The 18,334-nt window shown below is 31.2% G+C and overlaps 1 protein-coding gene across 1 annotated transcript in view; it reads left to right on the plus strand.

The window, feature by feature from the left end:
* LOC133185052 (agrin-like) overlaps window positions 1-18,334 on the plus strand; it is a 38,307-nt gene that overhangs the window by 18,861 nt on the left and 1,112 nt on the right. The window contains exons 8-26 of the mRNA XM_061320116.1: window positions 2,069-2,188; window positions 4,370-4,460; window positions 5,167-5,289; window positions 5,419-5,556; window positions 5,998-6,114; window positions 8,080-8,217; window positions 8,355-8,468; window positions 8,744-8,869; window positions 10,583-10,711; window positions 11,116-11,247; window positions 12,229-12,363; window positions 13,445-13,558; window positions 14,098-14,226; window positions 14,428-14,562; window positions 15,546-15,659; window positions 16,434-16,562; window positions 16,957-17,082; window positions 17,374-17,499; window positions 18,124-18,255. Coding sequence (XP_061176100.1) covers window positions 2,069-2,188; window positions 4,370-4,460; window positions 5,167-5,289; window positions 5,419-5,556; window positions 5,998-6,114; window positions 8,080-8,217; window positions 8,355-8,468; window positions 8,744-8,869; window positions 10,583-10,711; window positions 11,116-11,247; window positions 12,229-12,363; window positions 13,445-13,558; window positions 14,098-14,226; window positions 14,428-14,562; window positions 15,546-15,659; window positions 16,434-16,562; window positions 16,957-17,082; window positions 17,374-17,499; window positions 18,124-18,255 — 2,368 coding nt within the window. The remainder of the gene's footprint in view (window positions 1-2,068; window positions 2,189-4,369; window positions 4,461-5,166; window positions 5,290-5,418; window positions 5,557-5,997; window positions 6,115-8,079; window positions 8,218-8,354; window positions 8,469-8,743; window positions 8,870-10,582; window positions 10,712-11,115; window positions 11,248-12,228; window positions 12,364-13,444; window positions 13,559-14,097; window positions 14,227-14,427; window positions 14,563-15,545; window positions 15,660-16,433; window positions 16,563-16,956; window positions 17,083-17,373; window positions 17,500-18,123; window positions 18,256-18,334) is intronic.

The raw sequence follows: 18,334 nt of genomic DNA on the forward strand, positions 1-18,334 counted from the left end.
GTGAGAGTCCAACAAAAATTGTTTGACAATGAAATATGGAGATAACTATCAGTATTTAAGCTCTAAGTCCATTAAATCAATACAAATCGGGAGCAGAGCAAACACGGACCTCCAAAAACATCAGAGGTTGGATCAGGTGCCATGAAGGAGTGAGCATCCGGTCACACCCGCCGTGTGCTCCTTGTCATGATCGGGAAATAAAACGAAAAAATCCGTCGACAATTCAGTGTGTAAATAATGGCCTGACAATTAGTATGAAAAACGTCAGTCAGCATATGACTTAATGATAGATTTTATTTGCTGACAAGGTCATTGTATCGGCAATAGAACTTACGAAATGATGACTTTAAACGACACTGTTGGTATTCTTGTTTCATCAACTTGTTTGTCAATAACTTACCTCGTTTTAGAAATTGTTCATACGTAGAGCATGTTCTGGCGTATCGAATCAGCTGAGAGATATACAAGTAATAAAAAAAAAGACCACAAATGTTATTAATCCAGAAACACAACCGTAAATTAGCTTCGTTTTCCATTATATAGTTTATGTTTGCAAAACTATTGCCCCCCTTTCCCACTTACGTTTTTACAGGCCTGACATTAGCCATTAAATTGATTTAAATAAGACATACATATGAAAATTCAAAAATAGGCTTTGAATAGAGTAAAAGGCCTTTTGATTTATGACATAAATGTTTGAAAAAGAAACACTATAAAATATCACAAGATATTTTATTCTAGACAAAAGTATTTGTGATTTTTTCCGTAGTATTTCTAATATATCGACAGATTTTCTCCACTGTCAAAATAACTTTTGAATTATGTTGAATTATTTTGCTTGCAAAGAAATTTTGGGGTTAGATGTTGTTTTTTCAAGAGGAAATACTTCTTACTCCGCCTTCCCCTTTTAAAATTCTTGAACCCGCCATTTTTTTGTTATGTTACATAAAGATTATTTAAGCATGTGTATTTTCAAAAGATAACAAAATGAGCAATACCGTCTATAAGCAGTGACAGTAAGCAGTTGGCAATAAGCAGCTGACAGTGGCACGCAGTAAGCAGTTGGCTGTCGCGTATGGAAATCCATATCGAGTTGTTTCTTGGATCTGCTCCATGAAAAACTGCAAACCTCCTATCCGAACCGATAGTTTTACACATTAACTGTATAAAAAAATGTATGGGTCGGGAAGCAGGCAGTCTAACAAAAAAATTATATATCCTCTATAATTGACTTAACTCTCCAGCGAAAGTGTACACATTATATCATAAATTCCGCTATAAATGTCCTAAAAATCTTCTGCTAAAATGTCCATAAATATTCCACTAAAAGGACATTTTTTAACGCTAAATATTAAGCGCCCTGCCAATCAGCAAAAATGTCAAAAGCCGACATAGCGGCGCTTGTAAGCATTATCTCTGAGGTTTTAAATTGTACAATTTTCAAAATGATCATAATAACTTTGACAGAGAATTAAGGATATAATATACTTTTGTGCGAAGTAATTTTTTTTTAATTTGAATATACACCAAGTTTAGGATTTCAAAAGTTTTGTTCTCGTGTCTGTCTTTCTGTCTTGATTTTTTTACTCGAGCCATGCGTTAAAATTTTTTTTGGTACGATGGTCGACAGCGGCCGCCAATTTCAGATTAAAATATTACAATATTTAAATTAAAATTTAAAGATGCACAACCTCGAGCTCTGTTACGTATAGGAACCTATTTTTCCCCAGGACATAATTTCAAGTACACAATCCTTCAGAAAATGACAAACCCTTTTTAGTCAAATATTGATACATGCATTTCGGTTTTCTAAATGACTCAGCTAACCTTACATTTTCCCCTTACTCTTAATTTAGACTTGATTCAGTTAAAAGTAACAAAAAAATGTAAGTTTTTCTTAATTCTCACGGCTCTGACAGCTTAAATAAATACCAATCCTTTGTTATTTACGATGTTTTCCCTCTAACGTACCCATAAAACGCGGATTTATTGATACTGTTCACACTGTTTCTCGCTATAAAACCATGTACCCGACTAACTTTGTTTCGTAAATTACTTTAAATTGTAGCCTGGGACAGAACGGAGAGAATGGAAGGAAAATATAAACAGAAAGTAATGAAAGTCCTCATAATTGTTTTAATTGTTAGTATCATATGTGTTGATGTTTGTGATGGAAAAAGAGTCAAAGGTAAGGTACTTATTTCTTCTAAAGTTACAACCGGAAAATAAACCTAAATAAAATATCAGTAATTTTTAAGAAAAGCAATTACAAACTCTCAAAATTCCATTTTATCATACAAAGTGATTGGCTTATCATTTGTTGGTTAATTCTGCATGAATAATCGAACTCAAGACTCAAAACTGTTTTTTTTATGATTTGCAACACTGGTACTCTTTTTAATGCAGTTATGCTGCAATAAAATACAAAAGCATTAAACCTTTAACCTTTTGGGGTCACTTTAATTATCCTTTTAAGAACTGTAATGCATATTGCACAGCGAGAGACAATACTAAGAGTAATGGCAGTAAAAAATAATCGTTACCATGTTTGTTAAGTGTAGCAGGATATTGAAGGATGGTTCCTATATGTTTGTAGGATAGTAAAGAAAAATTCCTATAGGTAGGATATTTAAGGATAGGTTCCTTATAGTGTAGGTAGGATGGTAAGGATGTCCTAAAAGTGTAGGAAGGACTGTAAAGGATGGTTCCTGTAAGTGTAAGTAGGATAGTAAAGGATGGTTCCCATAAGTGTCGAAAGGAAAGAAAAGGATGGTTCCTGTAAGTGTAGGTAGGATTGTAAAGGATGATTCTTACAAGTGTAGGTAGGACTGTAAAGGATAGTTCCTGTAAGTGTAGGTAGGATTGTAAAGGATGGTTCCTGTAAGTGTAGGTAGGATTGTAAAGGATGGTTCCTATAAGTGTCGAAAGGATAGAAAAAGGATGGTTCCTATAAGTGTAGGTAGGATGGTTAAGGATAGGTTCCTATAAGTGTAGGTAGGATTGTAAAGGATGGTTCCTATAAGTGTCGAAAGGATAGAAAAGGATAGTTCCTAACCATGTTTGTGTTGTTTCGTGCATTGTGATTCCATCCCACTCTCCTACAGGTATTATATTTTTACACACATCAAGATGGAGAACCAGTGTGGGGACACATCAAGATGAAGAACCAGTTTGGGGGGTAGCGAATTGTGTTTGTCACTCTGTCACTTTACTTGCAACTTTACCCTTTCACAAAACTATTTGGGAATTTATGATAAGAAAATTTATCTTGACATTTATCTGAAGAATCCTCTAAAATGGACATTTTTATTTCTAACCATGCTTGTCTTTTGTGTTAAACTAGTATATTATAGGTGTTGTAAATAAACTTAATAGCTTTCTAGATTATTCTTTATATCTATTAAATGTCAACTTTGATATAAATTTACAAGAATCGTTGAATTCTTATAAAAAAAATCAAAAGTCTTTTTGCCTAAATCTGTTTTATCAAAAAAAAAAAAAAACAAAAAAAAAAAAACAAAAACAAAAAAAAAAAAAAAAAACAAAAAAAAAAAAAAAAAAACAAAAAACAAAAAAAAAAAACAAAAGAAAGAAAGAAAGAAAGAAATTCCGTCAAAAGTTTTATAGATAAAAAAAATATGATCGAGAAACTTTGAACATCGATAGGATGTCTGTGACAATAAATGTTGATAATTCATACTTCTTTATATCCTTATGCTTTTTTCTTTTTCTTACTTTTTTTAAAGGAACTGCTTCCCCCATTCGTCTTTGAAATTTTGTCCAAATATGGTTTTATATACGAACAATTGAAATTTTTCGCTGGGTATAATCAATCAAAGTTTCTGATACTCAAGTTTTGGATTTTGATTTACTATGAGAGGTTTTCAAATTTTTATAAAGATGACACAATTATTGCTCTCTATTCTGTAAACAGACAAATCCCAATAAAATTATATGGCCCAATTAAATAGAGTAATGCGTCGTTCTGATATCGTCTCGGATGGAGAAAAGTCTGAATTGAATTCTATTCAACTATCTTTGATTTTCTTTTTAAAATGAATTAAGATGTTGTTCACATTTTGTGTGAATTCTTAAATTTTCCACCCATTCGTTAAATCAAACTTAAGAGTACAACACATATAGGAAGACTCTGCCTTTTACTACATGTATTGAGTGCAAAAATTGTTTTTGAACAAATAGTTGGATTCTGAAAAGCTTTTAAGAAAAAATATAACTATTGATTTTTTTAAGTATAAAAAAGGACTGTTGCATATCAAGATGTTTTAAAAAATCTTTAAGGATTTTAGTCTTATAAAATCGAACATACCCAGTCATTCGTTTCAGCTGCAGTATATATGTGCCTTTTCAGACAAAAAGAAATCAAAGTGTGATAAAAGAAGTGGTCCTGTGTGTGGTGTAAATAGAAAAACCTACAGGAACGAATGCAAGGCTATCAAAAAGCAAGTTTCAATTATCACCTATACTTAATATGTGAGGCTATCAAAAAGCAAGTTTTAATTATCACCACTACTTAATATGTGAGGCTATCAAAAAGCAAGTTTTAATTATCACCACTACTTAATATGTGAGGCTATCAAAAAGCAAGTTTTAATTATCACCACTACTTAATATGTGAGGCTATCAAAAAGCAAGTTTTAATTATTACCACTACTTATATGAGACTATCAAAAAGTAAGTCTTAATTATTACCACTACTTATGTAAAAAGAGTGATGATTTTGTTAAAGGTAATCTCTGTGCAGTTGAAATTATATGGACATTCTTGAGGCATCAAAGAAGGCTTATAAATTTGAGTAAAAAAGTTTCTTGTAATTCCATCCAACAATTATGTCCTCATCATATTTGAACGCGTAATGTTATCGATTTTTTTTTGCTCATGCCAACTGCATGATAAATTACTATGAAATAATACATGTGCCATTTTGCAATGCCATATAACATTTCACAGACTAATTTTGGAAAGGAACTTGAATATATTACACGATGATATCCTTTATGGTTTTAAAATATAAAGAAATAAATATACCAATAAATTTATAGTCATCTTTTAAGTTTCAAGTAATAGCAGATTATTTTATCAGTTTATTAAAGCTTAAAAAGTTTATAATCAACATTTTTGCTACTCATTAGTATTGTTTGTTTGCAGAGGTATAACTATAGCATGTAACAAGACCTGTCCCTGTGAACCTTGTATCTGTACTGCCGAGTACGCTCCAGTCTGTGGCAAAAATGGACAAACTTACGGCAACATGTGCGAGGCCAAGTGCGCGTACGTATCATAATAGCTTCATTAGGAAGTCTCTATATTTTTAAAGTGTTGATAATATCATTTAAATTAGCAACATTGGCAAATTCTTGATTAGATAATGACAGCAATTCCTATTAATATTTTTAAAAGGGGACAAAAAGTGAAGTGTTCCAATGCATGTCCTTGTAAAAAGAAGAACCGCTGCGATAGATGCTTAAGGAAGAAACAGAAGTCAGTGTGTGGAAATGACGGGAAAACCTACTTAAACAAATGCATGGCAAAGTGCAGGTGATACATGAGTCTTCAAATCTAAATATTACATTAAACTTCCTGAAAAGTAACCATGAAACATTCATATGAATTTCATGTTACTGATCTTTGTACACGAAATTCAAGATCACTTGAGGCCTATTTGTTTGTTAATTACTAGTAACTATTTTTCTTACTCTTGGGAAAAAAGAAAAGAAAACAAAATTATCAATTGGTCACAGAACTGTTCTAAATGTGAATGCTTAATACCTAAGCGACTTGCTTATTCATCTATTTTAATGACTTGCAATAATTTGCATGTAAGCTAATGAGAAATGTATTTCCCGCAGTAGGACATAGACTTTTCACATTTTATTGTAATTATAGCGTAGTAATAAAATGCTGTAAAACTATTGGGTAAATCTCTCTCTTATCTTTACCATGTTTATGTTTTCTTAACGTTTTTCTTTGTTTTTATAGTGGACAGTCTTCACAATGTAAAGGCCAGTGTCCCTGCCCAACATGTGATTGTTCAAAACCAACAACCCGTTGCCTTACGGATGCAAATTCGATGAGGAAATGTTACGATCCCTGCAGGTAAATATTAAATACTCAGTTGAACGAAAGATAAAGGGAATTTCACCACTTAAGGTACATCGATACTCTCATAAGAGAGATAACTCTCAGTGAGATAAATAACTAATCACTCCTTTACAAAATTGTAAAGTTAAAATACCATTTCTGACTCTCATAAAAAGCTCATAAAGGTACAAATTACAATTGACTCTCTCATATAATTGTGTGAAATTGTGTGCATTTTAATTATAACTTATATTCTTGGGGGAAAATCATAAGCATAAGAGCAATATTTTTTTTTCATGAGTGAACAGAAGATTGATGAGCCTTAATCAGCTGTTCATGCATTTCTAATAACTTTCCCTCAAGATTCTTTACAAATAGGAATGCAATTCATTTCCTCATGAGCTCGCATGGATGAGCATGAATACTTCCGATACGTCAAAAATACAGTGCAATTATTTTTTTCTTAAAAATTATAGTTTAATGACATAATTTGTGGTTAGTCATCAGATAAATAATCTAAGTATAAAATATAAATAGAATCTTCAAAATCTGTGAGGTACACGAACTACAACACTTCACATCTGTATATTTATCATGAAGCGCTAACCCGCTTCATGGAATATGCCGACGTGAAGCGTCATAGTTTATTTCCACATGAATTTTCAAAAATTTGATTAATTTCTTAATTCAACAGTTGGTTATGAACAGGTGAGATGGAAAGAAAGAACGGTGACTTCAAATTGATAAACATATACATATGGTAAACAAGATCATGTTACAGCATTCAGAAATATTCATGAGAAATAAACAATCCACATGGTTTGAAATATCTTTCTCGGAAGTATTTTTAAAATTAACTTTTATTCATTGAATACATATCAAAAATATAACACAATTACACAACAGTGACAACAAAGATATATATCAAGAGTATTATACAATTACACAACAATGACAACAATGATACGTATCAAGATATTATGCAATTACACAACAATGACAACAGAGATACATATCAAGAATATTACATAATTAGACAATAATGACAACAAAGATACATATCAAGAGTATTATACAATTACACAACAATGTCAAGAAAGATACATATCATGAATATTATTCAATTACACAACAAGGACAACAAAGATACATTTCAAGAATATTACACAATTAGACAACGATACATATGAAAATTATACAAGTACACAACAATGACAACATAGATACATACAAGAATATTTCACAATTACACAACAATGACAACAAAGATACATATTATGGATATTACATAATTACAAATAATGACAAAAACATATAAAAATATTACACAATTACACAACAAGGACAACAAAGACTTAAAATTTTAATTAAGTAGCTTTGAAATTTAGCATCTCAGATTAACAACCTTAATATAAGATTTGTTTTTTAATTTAGAAGTTTCTGAGTTAACATGGCGGACATTTCTACCTTTGTGCATGTTAAAAAATATTTGTAAAACATTCTATTCATAGAAAGTATTTATAGCAATTAAAGCTTTTTGTTCAACATTTCCTGAAAAAGAACATAAGTTCAGACATCAGCTTGGGGATAAATAACTCTAATAAATGATTTTCCCCATTGTAATAATAATTATATATATTTGGTCAACCTAATAGCCCTTTTTAAACATGTGTGAATAGAATTTATTCTTACATGCCCCCTTCTCCAAACAGTAAAATAAATGCAAATAGCTTATATCTTACATGTAGTCTGTCATGAAAATTAAAACAATGGTTATCTAACGGATTAATAAACGAATCATTACAAAAATAAAGAAGGTTTTTTTCTTCACACTTTGAAAAGTATGTTCACTGGGTAGCCAAACACTTCATAAAAACAATTAAGTTGATGAATGGTTCTACTTAATAATTAAATATGTATGAAATGGTATTTAGCATTGAATATTTTAAAAGCTTTTTAAAAATACTTGCTTACTTAAAGGAGACAATGCAAAAAGTATAGGAAGAAATCAAAGAAAAACAAGAGACCTTCTAAAAGATGTAGATGTAAGAAGAATAGAAGACCTGTTTGTGGAAAAGATGGCGTTACTTATGGTAATAGCTGTATGGCAAGATGCAAGTGAGTTTTCCGGGTAAATGCAGACGCTTTTTAAGACAAATGTTTAACGAACTCCTTTTTTCGGCAGTTGATAATATTTGCTTGTATTGAAAGGTATTAATAATGTTTAGAAACACATTGCTTCTTTTTGTCATTAGGCGTGTAAAAATTGCAAGCCAGGGAGAATGCCCATGCGCATGCCCGCTGATATATCTTCCGGTATGCGCATCTAATAACAAAACGTACGACAACGAATGTTCAGCAAAGTGCGAGTAAGATATGTTTGTTTATGATAAAATAAATCAAGAAATGACATCCTTAAAAATATTTTGAAATTACTTTCATTATAAGTAAAATATTATTGGGAGCTAAAGTAGTAAAACATTTTGACTAAAAGTAAAGTTTAAAAAAACCCCTGTAACTTTGATGTTTAATATTACAAGATTACATTAAAAAGTGTTCATAACAAGAAATATTAAGTCCATCCAAAATACCTTTGAAATACATTGCAGATTATCTAAGATATCTATTTATCTACACATTTCAGAAAACAAACAGTTGTCTGTAATGGTCAGTGTCCTTGTCAGGAATTAAAACCTTGCCCTCGAATATTTTTACAAGTGTGTGGATCAAATGGACAAACCTATGATAACGACTGTCTTGCAAGTCAAGCGTAAGTATTGATTAGGCCTATGTATTAATGGAAAACAACTTAGTCAATTCGATGAGTTACTAGTATTTACAAATTAAAAGAAAAAAAATCTGATCAGCTATTCTACTGAAAAGATTACCACCTCTCCGAAGATATACGAAAAAAGCAAAAATATGATATCGAAGGTGAAGCAGAAGAAATGAAAAATAGTTTTTGCATTATATGGTTATTTGAACTTCATTTCGGTGACTACATAACTGTACTTTCCACAACCAAAAGTTACTTTTCAAATAATACTTAAAAAGGACAGAAATCAACTAGAGTTACTATAAGCTGAAAGCTAAAAAATATACCCCACTGCATTTTATTTAAATATCCAATCAAATTTTGTAAATGTGATCTTGAATTTGCCAAAAAGACTTTAATTAAAAATTGATATATCCTCTGGTCATAAGTAATCTTTTAGTGAAATAAGTACATCCAATGTTTCCCCATTAGAAAATTATAGAAATGTCATGAATTTTACATTTTTTTTTAAATCAGTGACCTTGTGCCTGCCAAATTGACCTTCTTGTATAAACAATCTCTGTATCATTTATGAGCTTCTAGTGATTCTTCATTATAAAGTTATAGCCCAGACAAGATTTTATACTTTTTCTGCTTCTGACCTTGAACTTGTCACGATGACCTTGTGTTATAGTCAGAACATATCCTCAGATCATAAAGAATATTAAAGTTTGTATTAAGTTTGAACTTCCAATGATTCTCCAGCTATAGCCTAGACAAGATTACAAGGATAGACGGACAGACAGACAAAGTGATTCCTATATAATCACCAAAACTTTGTTTGCGGGGATTAGGGGTGGGGTATAAATAAGCACTTCAATTCTAACACAACAAAGCCATCTATGGTGGATGTATATGATGTTTTTGAGAGTGTTCAAGTAAAAATATTTACGTTTTCATGTATTGATAACCGTTTTGATTTCACATTTATAACCATGAAGTTCCAAGAAGTCATTCAAAAGAAAATACATCTGTAAGAAAACACTCTGTATTGTTATGTGTTCTGAAGAATGAAATATATGGAGATAACGAACAGTATTCAAGCTCAAAAGTCCATTAAACAATACAAAATAGGAGCAGAGCAAACACGGACCTCCAAATATCAGAGGTGGGATCAGGTGCCCTGGAGGAGTGAGCATCCCTTGCGGACCGGTCACACCCGCCGTGTGCTCCTTGTCATGATCGGGAAACAACGGAAAAATCCGTCGACAATTTAGTGTGTAAATAATGGCCTAACAATTAGTATGAAAAACGTCAGTCAGCATTTGACTCAACGATAAATTGTATTTGCTGACAAGGTCATTGTATCGACAATAGAACTTACGAAATGATGAGTTTAAACGAGACAGCTGATATTCTTGTTTCATCAACTTGTTTGTCAATAATTTACCTCGTTTTAGAAATTGTACATACGTAGAACATGCTCTTGCATATCGAATCAACTGAGAGAGATATACCCCGTATACAGGTGATAAAGGTATATTGCTGCATAAGTAAGGGAAGTTGACGATTGAAATTTCAAATTATGCTTTAATTGCTACAGCAGAAGAATAACCAGAATAATTGTTTTCCGAAAATAAAATTATGATTGATAATTATTATATGATGATAACATAAAATTTTCTGTCACGAATGTATGATTTATACAATAATATGTGATAATTACAGAGGCCAGACTGTAGCTTGTCAAAGCCAATGTCCCTGCCGGGACTCCTTACTACCATGTCCTCGTATAATGAATAAAGTGTGTGGCTCTGATGGCCAGACTTACAACAACGACTGTCTTGCCCGACAAGCGTAAGAACAGTGTCAGACATTGAATCGATTTATAATTTGAACTATGAATTTAACAAAGATTCTCAAAGAAGATTTTACAAAGAAACGTAAACAACACGTTGGTGACATATTTTTCAGTAGTCTCTGATTGACAAAAATGGTTTTCTTTCTCAATAGGTTTTCGACAATAAAATTTAAAGTTAACATTTTTAGAAATAAAAATTCTCCATCAAACTAAAATATCCAAAATAATTTCTGCTAATTTCCATTTTTGCAAGGAAATTTCTGCTAATTTCCACTTTTGTCTTCATTGCTAGAAATAAACTGCATGTTAACAATCATATTATCACATTGCAAATCTTTAGGAAGAAAAAAAACACTGTTCTTCCCCCGAGTCTGTCAAACTCTATTATTATTAATTTTAGGGGAGTAACAGTAGATTGTACAAGAGAATGTCCTTGCTCTCAACAACCTTCACTTCCTTGTCCAAAAATCATAAACAAAGTCTGCGGAGCAGATGGTCAGACGTACAATAATGATTGCTTGGCAAAACAAGCGTAAGTACTTTTAGTATAGAGACATCTAAGCCTGTAAGACTTGATTAAAGAGAGAAAATATAGTTAGAGGGGAAACAAGATGTATGAGATTGAGAAAACAGGATAATATACCTGATTTACCCTTCTACAATTAAAGACTCTATATAATAAAGTAACATGATCAAAGACGATTCTTAAAAAACAAAAATTAAATGGAGAAAAAAATCGTAAAATTGAAAGCCATTATTGTGTATGAGTTTCTAACGATCAAGGTATGTACGAACTACTGCCATTCAAAGATCAGGTAGTAAATAGCGAATAAATGAGCGATGTCTATGACTCAAAATTGCTAGTAATTAACTAGTGTTAATTGAATAGAAATAAATGGATATTAGAAAAATGTTCATGGAATGTGTTCATTTTTTGTAATTCAAATTACCAAATACTCCATTGGCATATTTCATAGAACGATAATTAAGCAGCAATCAAAGTATGATTCAAGTACTGTCAGTTGAACGACAATATTAAACCATTCATTAAAAAATTCTTAAGCTATGCAACAATGTTTTCGACATTGTTGAAAAATACAGTGCATTAATCACTAAAATGAAAATCATAGCTGAGGCTTTTAAACATTTAGTATTCCATTATAAACATTATCGGAAGGGAAAGTTAAGCATCTTATATCTAATAAAAGTACAAATCGTAGCTGAGGCTTTTAAACATGTAGTGTATTGTTTTTTTTTTTCAATCCACTGTCTCCAGAAAGCCCCACGCAGTGTTGTTATTCTCGGTAATAAACACAGATATTATTAGTTTGTTTTTTTTTAATTGAAATTCAATATCGTAATTAATATTATATGAGTTGTTGATTTCAGATGATGGCATTAATATATTTCTCAAAATCAATGACTTGTACAGGATTTTTAATTTTTTTTTAATTTTAATTATATTATACATGTATATGTAATACCAGTAGTATACTATTTTACTTTCTTCAAGCGGTCAGCTATTGGATTGTGAGGGTGAGTGTCCTTGCCCCACCAGGAGCAACCTTCGTCCCTGCCCTCGGATTTATAACCCTGTGTGTGGCTCTGATGGTAAAACGTACAATAATGAATGCCTGGCCAAACAGGGGTATATTATTTTTGTGCTTCATTTTATTTGAGATTGCTTTTTTAAAAATAGAATTTAACACAAATTTTCAATTTATATCACTTTAAGTTATTAATAGATAGGTCGAATACCAAGCATTTATCAAAGTGAATCGACAGTTCTTACATCATTAATTAGAATTTGAACTTTAAATATCACAAATAATCAGATATCAATAAGTTTTACGATAGTCCCACAATGTTTGAGACAGGTATTTTATCACCACAATTTTCATACATATCTCTAGCCAAATAAGTAAATCTTAACAAATACGATCATATCTTACTAATATTTACAATTATTTTTGAGTGCTTCCTGATACTGTCTAAGCCAACATAACAGAAACTAATGTTGAACATACCCGAGCTTTGTATTATAGGTATATATAATATACATGTATGTAACACATTTTGACAGCAAAACCATGATAAAAATTCGTTCACTGAAACAATTCACAAAGTTTGTAGACATGTTAATATATCCCATATTACAAGGGCAAGTTGATTTATATATCACTGTCAAAGAAGAAAAATAAATGTTCACAGATACAGTAAATGGTTTTGTTCATCGTCATGACTGCAAAGTTGCGTACTAAAAGAAAGGCATAATTAAATTTTCATAACATAATTACAGAAGGAAAATGAATAAGAAAACAATAATTGCAGGATATGTACTTAGTGTGCCAACATATGTAACCTTTTGGATAGAGGAACTGTAACGAAGAACATTTTTCATAGTTGAGATCATCTTTCCAATTATCCAAAATTTAATGAATGAATCGTAATGGGAGAAGCTTTGTCACACTGTCGAGATGAAAATTGATTACAATAAAGGGGAAAATTTACTCGTCCTTGCGTTAGAAGGACCCATTAATCCTAATCTTTACTACAACTCACATTAGATATAAAGATACACCGTGAACAGAATGAAAATTAATTTTCTTCTTGACAATATGGTGCTCAAAATGAATTATCAAAGCGTCCATGTTTTGTATTTTTATCCTTCCAATGCATGTTATTCGGTAATCTCTTTTACGATTATGTTTTATAACCGTGTAATTCAGAGGAGTTCAGGTAGTACAGGAGGGAAAATGCCCATGCTCTTGTCAGCTGATCCTTAAACCTGTCTGTGGTGCTGATAATAAAACCTACGACAATGCGTGCAATGCAAACTGCAGGTATGAAAGTCAATCTGAAAAAAATCTTATCAAAGAGCCAATTTTTTTTTCTTTTTTGATAACATCTTGTAAATGTTTGTACATGTATTTTCTTTAAATTTCTATATTCGTTTTTAACGGTTACGTGTGTATTGGTTCTGATGATTGAAATAGAACTAGTTTTGTTTGCAATGTTCTTAATTAGTACCAAAGATATGGCCTTGGATGCAAGAGCAAAATACTGTAAAATCACCATTTTTCGTGGGATATGTTTTTGTGGTTTGAACAAAAAACATTGGTTTGTGGGGATTTGATTTTGTGGCTGAAAAAGAAACATGAAACTGTAGTTTAAAATCTTGAAATTTCATGGAGGGCATGAATTCGTAGTGCTTTACATACCAAGAAAAACTGCAAAAATTAACCCCCCACGAAAATTATTGATTTCACAGTAAAATGAATTTTAATTAATTTCATAGCAAGTTATTTTTAAGAATATTGTATTTAATGGTTCAAGGCTTTTTTTCTGTTCATAGTTATTTTTAATTTGCTTTTATCTTAAGTGGCCAAACAGTAAGCTGTGACGGGTCATGCCCATGCACAACCAATTTAAGACCATGTCCACGGATTATGTTACCAGTTTGTGGTAGAGACGGAAAGACTTACAACAACCGTTGTCTCCTAGAACAAGCGTAAGAAATCCATCTGGGTGATAAAATACAAACTAATAAAACTCATTTTTAGGTCTTTTACAATATGAACATTTTAACAAGAAAGCACAGTGTATATAGAGTATTCTTCAGATTCTTTTTTTTTATCCAAAGCAATGAATTATTTGACGTGTTTTTATGAAAATCAAATATACAATAACATTGATATACTTATGGAATCAGAGGCGAGCAATTGGACTGTGAGGGAGCGTGTCCTTGCCCAACCAGAAGCAACCTACGCCCCTGCCCTCGGATTTATAATCCTGTGTGTGGCTCTGATGGGAAAACGTACAATAATGAATGCCTGGCCAGACAAGGGTAATGTTACACATCAACGAATATTGAATAAATACTAAATGTTGAATTCATTGACTAACTTACTTAGTTTTTCCAGGATATTTACAACGTATAAATACAAAATAAAACATCGATCCCTTTCATCCATGCATTTTGTGTTTTGAAGCAAAAGAACCGATTTATGCATCAAATATCAAAGTGATAATTTATTTATGCGCATCGTAATCATCAATTTTTCTTAAAATCAATTAATGTTTCAAAAATAAAAGCTATGAAGTACATGTTGATAATTAAAATGAGAGCCTGTCAGAATACTTTGTCTTGAATAATCGTATTCTAAATTAAGTTCTGGGCTATTAACTATTCATTATTTTCCTATTCAAGATACACGAATTGTATTATGATTGGGTACCGCTACTTTGCAATTTGCTTATTTAAGATACCATTATAGAAATTGTCATAAATACACTGTGATTTTGATCTGTTCATCAGACTTAAGTTCATATAATTGGCTTTGATCTTGAGTATTGCATGTTTGTGCTAGATTAGATGTAAGTGGTGCGAATTGAAACTTTCATATCTTTTAATTCGTACTCTTGTTGTTTTATACCATGACCATAAATAACTGAAATGAATGCTAACCAAAGAAATATATTCAAAATACGGTTTGAAATTTTGATAAAGGGAAAACGTTTAGTTTGTTCATGAAGTAAGTTTCATCTGCCAAGGTTTACCTAATTTAATTTTTTGTTCAATTTCACTATTTTCCTTTCTCGATGAATTGCGTTGGTATGTAGGATCAAGCATTATTGACAAGTACCTTATCTAGAGATCAACTCTATATAACTAAAATACGATTTTCTTTCGTCTCTTCGGCAATACATGAAATATTAATCATTATTTTTAATTAATATTAATTGAAAATCTCATGGACTTTGAAGTCTCTTCAATATCTAATGGATAGAATTAATATTTTCTGTAAACTATTTTCTTCTGGATTTCAGGGGAACCCAGGTTCTTCGAGAGGGAAAATGTCCATGTATATGCCAGGAAATTTACAAACCTGTCTGTGGGTCTGATAATAAAACATACGACAACGCGTGTAGCGCTGGATGCAGGTTCGATATGCCATGTCAAAATTGTATTATTTGCATTTTCTATTTATATCATGTTCATATAAAAGACACAAATCTCCTTTGTCCTGACTTAAGGAATAAACCGTATATCAACCAACAAACTGCCAACACTATATAATATCGAAATTCATATACAACATGTAATGATCAGCACGTTTTGAACTTTATTCGTTATTTACTGTTGGCTATTTATAAGTGTTTTGTAATCTGACACCATGAAATTATTAAAAATATTAAGTGAGATGTTATAAATATTGATCCTTTAATCCAGCTCCTAAATTTACCTATTTCTAATACAAGCATTTCATGAACGTGCTGATAAATAAGAAATTCATGAATATGTATATCATTGGAAGATCAAGCAAGCGGTTTATAAAAAATCGTAAACTGTCCCAACCCAGGTTATACAAGTACAACCTTGGTAGCTATTGAATATATTCCTTTTGACTATCTTGTATTAATTTGATTTACTATTATCTATTGCAAAGAAATTTTCCCCTAAAAAATGACTTCATATTTTAAAAACTTGAATGCGACGTCAAGCGGCTTAGTAAGTTTTTGACATTAGTCATACAGTGACGAAGGCAAAACAGGTTATACGATATAACACTATTTTATCACTGACTATATAAGTTCAAATCTGAATATAACAGAAATAACGTAATCAATCAATATTGCAGTAGGTCAGATTGAAAAAAAGTAGCTAATTCTTTAATTCAAAATTGTGCTTACTGGACTTTTTGTTTGACTTTTCAGTGATATTTCTGTAGCATGTGAAGGTCAGTGTCCTTGTCAATCATCTCTCCGGGTGTGTCCAATGGTATATAACCCTGTTTGTGGGGTAAACGGACAGACATATAGTAATCGCTGCTCTGCAGAAGCTGTGTGAGTAAATTCAGTTTTTTCATTGCTCCAATTCTTTCAGAAAGCTGGACTTTTTAGTCCTGTTTATGCCCAAAGTGCAATTTATATTTTAACGTCAGTTTTGCCAAATCTTAGAAATTGCCATTCAATACAAAAAAGATAAAACATTGTATGAACATTAAACAAGCTCGAACAGTGCTACATCGATATTAAAACTAGTAAAGTTCAATATTTTACAAAGACTAAATTATCTATTAAAATACCATGTCAAGCTTGTGTTTCTTCATTTTGCGAAGTTCATTGCTTGGTTTTAGCATTTTAGAAAATAGGTAATTATAAATTCTTTCGATCAGTTCTCAATTAAATTTTTTTTGTTATATTTTACGTTCTTTGCACGATTTCCTTGATTTGACAGGAATGTGGCTGTTAAATGTAACGGAACATGCCCATGTAAAACAGGCTGTGCCTGCCCATTCATACTAAAACCCGTATGTGGTAAAGATGGCGTTACGTATGACAATGAATGTGGAGCAAGATGTGCGTAAGTGAACATGATGTGGATTTTAAAAAAATGCTTATGTTTTATTTTCCTTTAACCTTGATTATTTTTATAACCCGATATAAGTTGAAATATTAAAAGTTTTAATCCCTTTGTGATTAAAATGTGCTTAAAATGAAAACATGATATTGTTTAAAAGGAAATGAATTAAATAATAATACATAAATAAAAAAAAGATAAATGACATTTATTTGTTAATTTTTAATCTCTGAACATATTTGAAAAAGAATTGGATATCTATAAGATTTTTTAACTTCAGACGTTTTTTAACAGGAACAAAAGCATAGATTGTGAAGGACAGTGTCCTTGTCGGAAGACTTGCATGTGCCCATTCATATATTTACCGGTCTGTGGAATGAATGGCAAAACATATGATAACGAATGCTCAGCTAAGTGCGAGTAAGGCACAATTGGGATATATATATATATATATATATATATATATATATATATATATATATATATATATATATATATAAGGGGCTATTTAAAAAATAAATGAACAATGACGTTTTTATCATTTAGAATGATCTTAGATAAACGTATTGAATAATATAAAATTCAAGTCAATCATGGTCTTATATGGTTGTGGAAGTTGTACAGAGTCCAGGCAAACATTAAAAGAAATGCTATAATCTTTGTAATATAAGTTTTGGAATTAATTAGTCATATTTATCAAAAATCAAGTTTAGTCTAAATATAATTTTATTGTGAAGTAATTACTAAGAGTAATTATGCTGATTACGTTCATGAAATCTTTGTAAAATTGTATTTTGCTCTATTCATATATTTACCTAACCATGGTCTATACAAAATATGATCGTATACACTTGGCATTGTCGTTATTGCAATGAAAAACAAACAAAACAAGGAAAACAAAAAACAAAAAACAAAAAAACAGTGTTTTCTTACTCTTTGATATGCATATATATTTGTTATCTTATTTTTTGAATTGAAGAAAAAATCTTGATGATAATATTTTCAGAAAAAAAATCAGTACTATAAATCATTTTTTTGTTTCAGTGGCACTGAGAAACAATGCAGTGGGTCCTGTCCTTGTCCTAAGAGCAAGCCTTGTTTGTGTCCACGAAATATTGACCCTGTGTGCGGTACTGATGGCGTAACATACGGTAACAGCTGCCAAGCCCGATGTGCGTGAGTATATAACTTTAGCATTTGAAAATTCATGGAAATAAAATTAATTATCTGTTGTGTACGAGTACTTAACTTTATA

This window comes from Saccostrea echinata, unplaced genomic scaffold (genome assembly GCF_033153115.1).
Source record: "Saccostrea echinata isolate AGI-Se365-2 ecotype Australia unplaced genomic scaffold, CSIRO_AGI_Sech_v1 ptg000012l, whole genome shotgun sequence".
Classification (NCBI taxonomy): domain Eukaryota; kingdom Metazoa; phylum Mollusca; class Bivalvia; order Ostreida; family Ostreidae; genus Saccostrea; species Saccostrea echinata.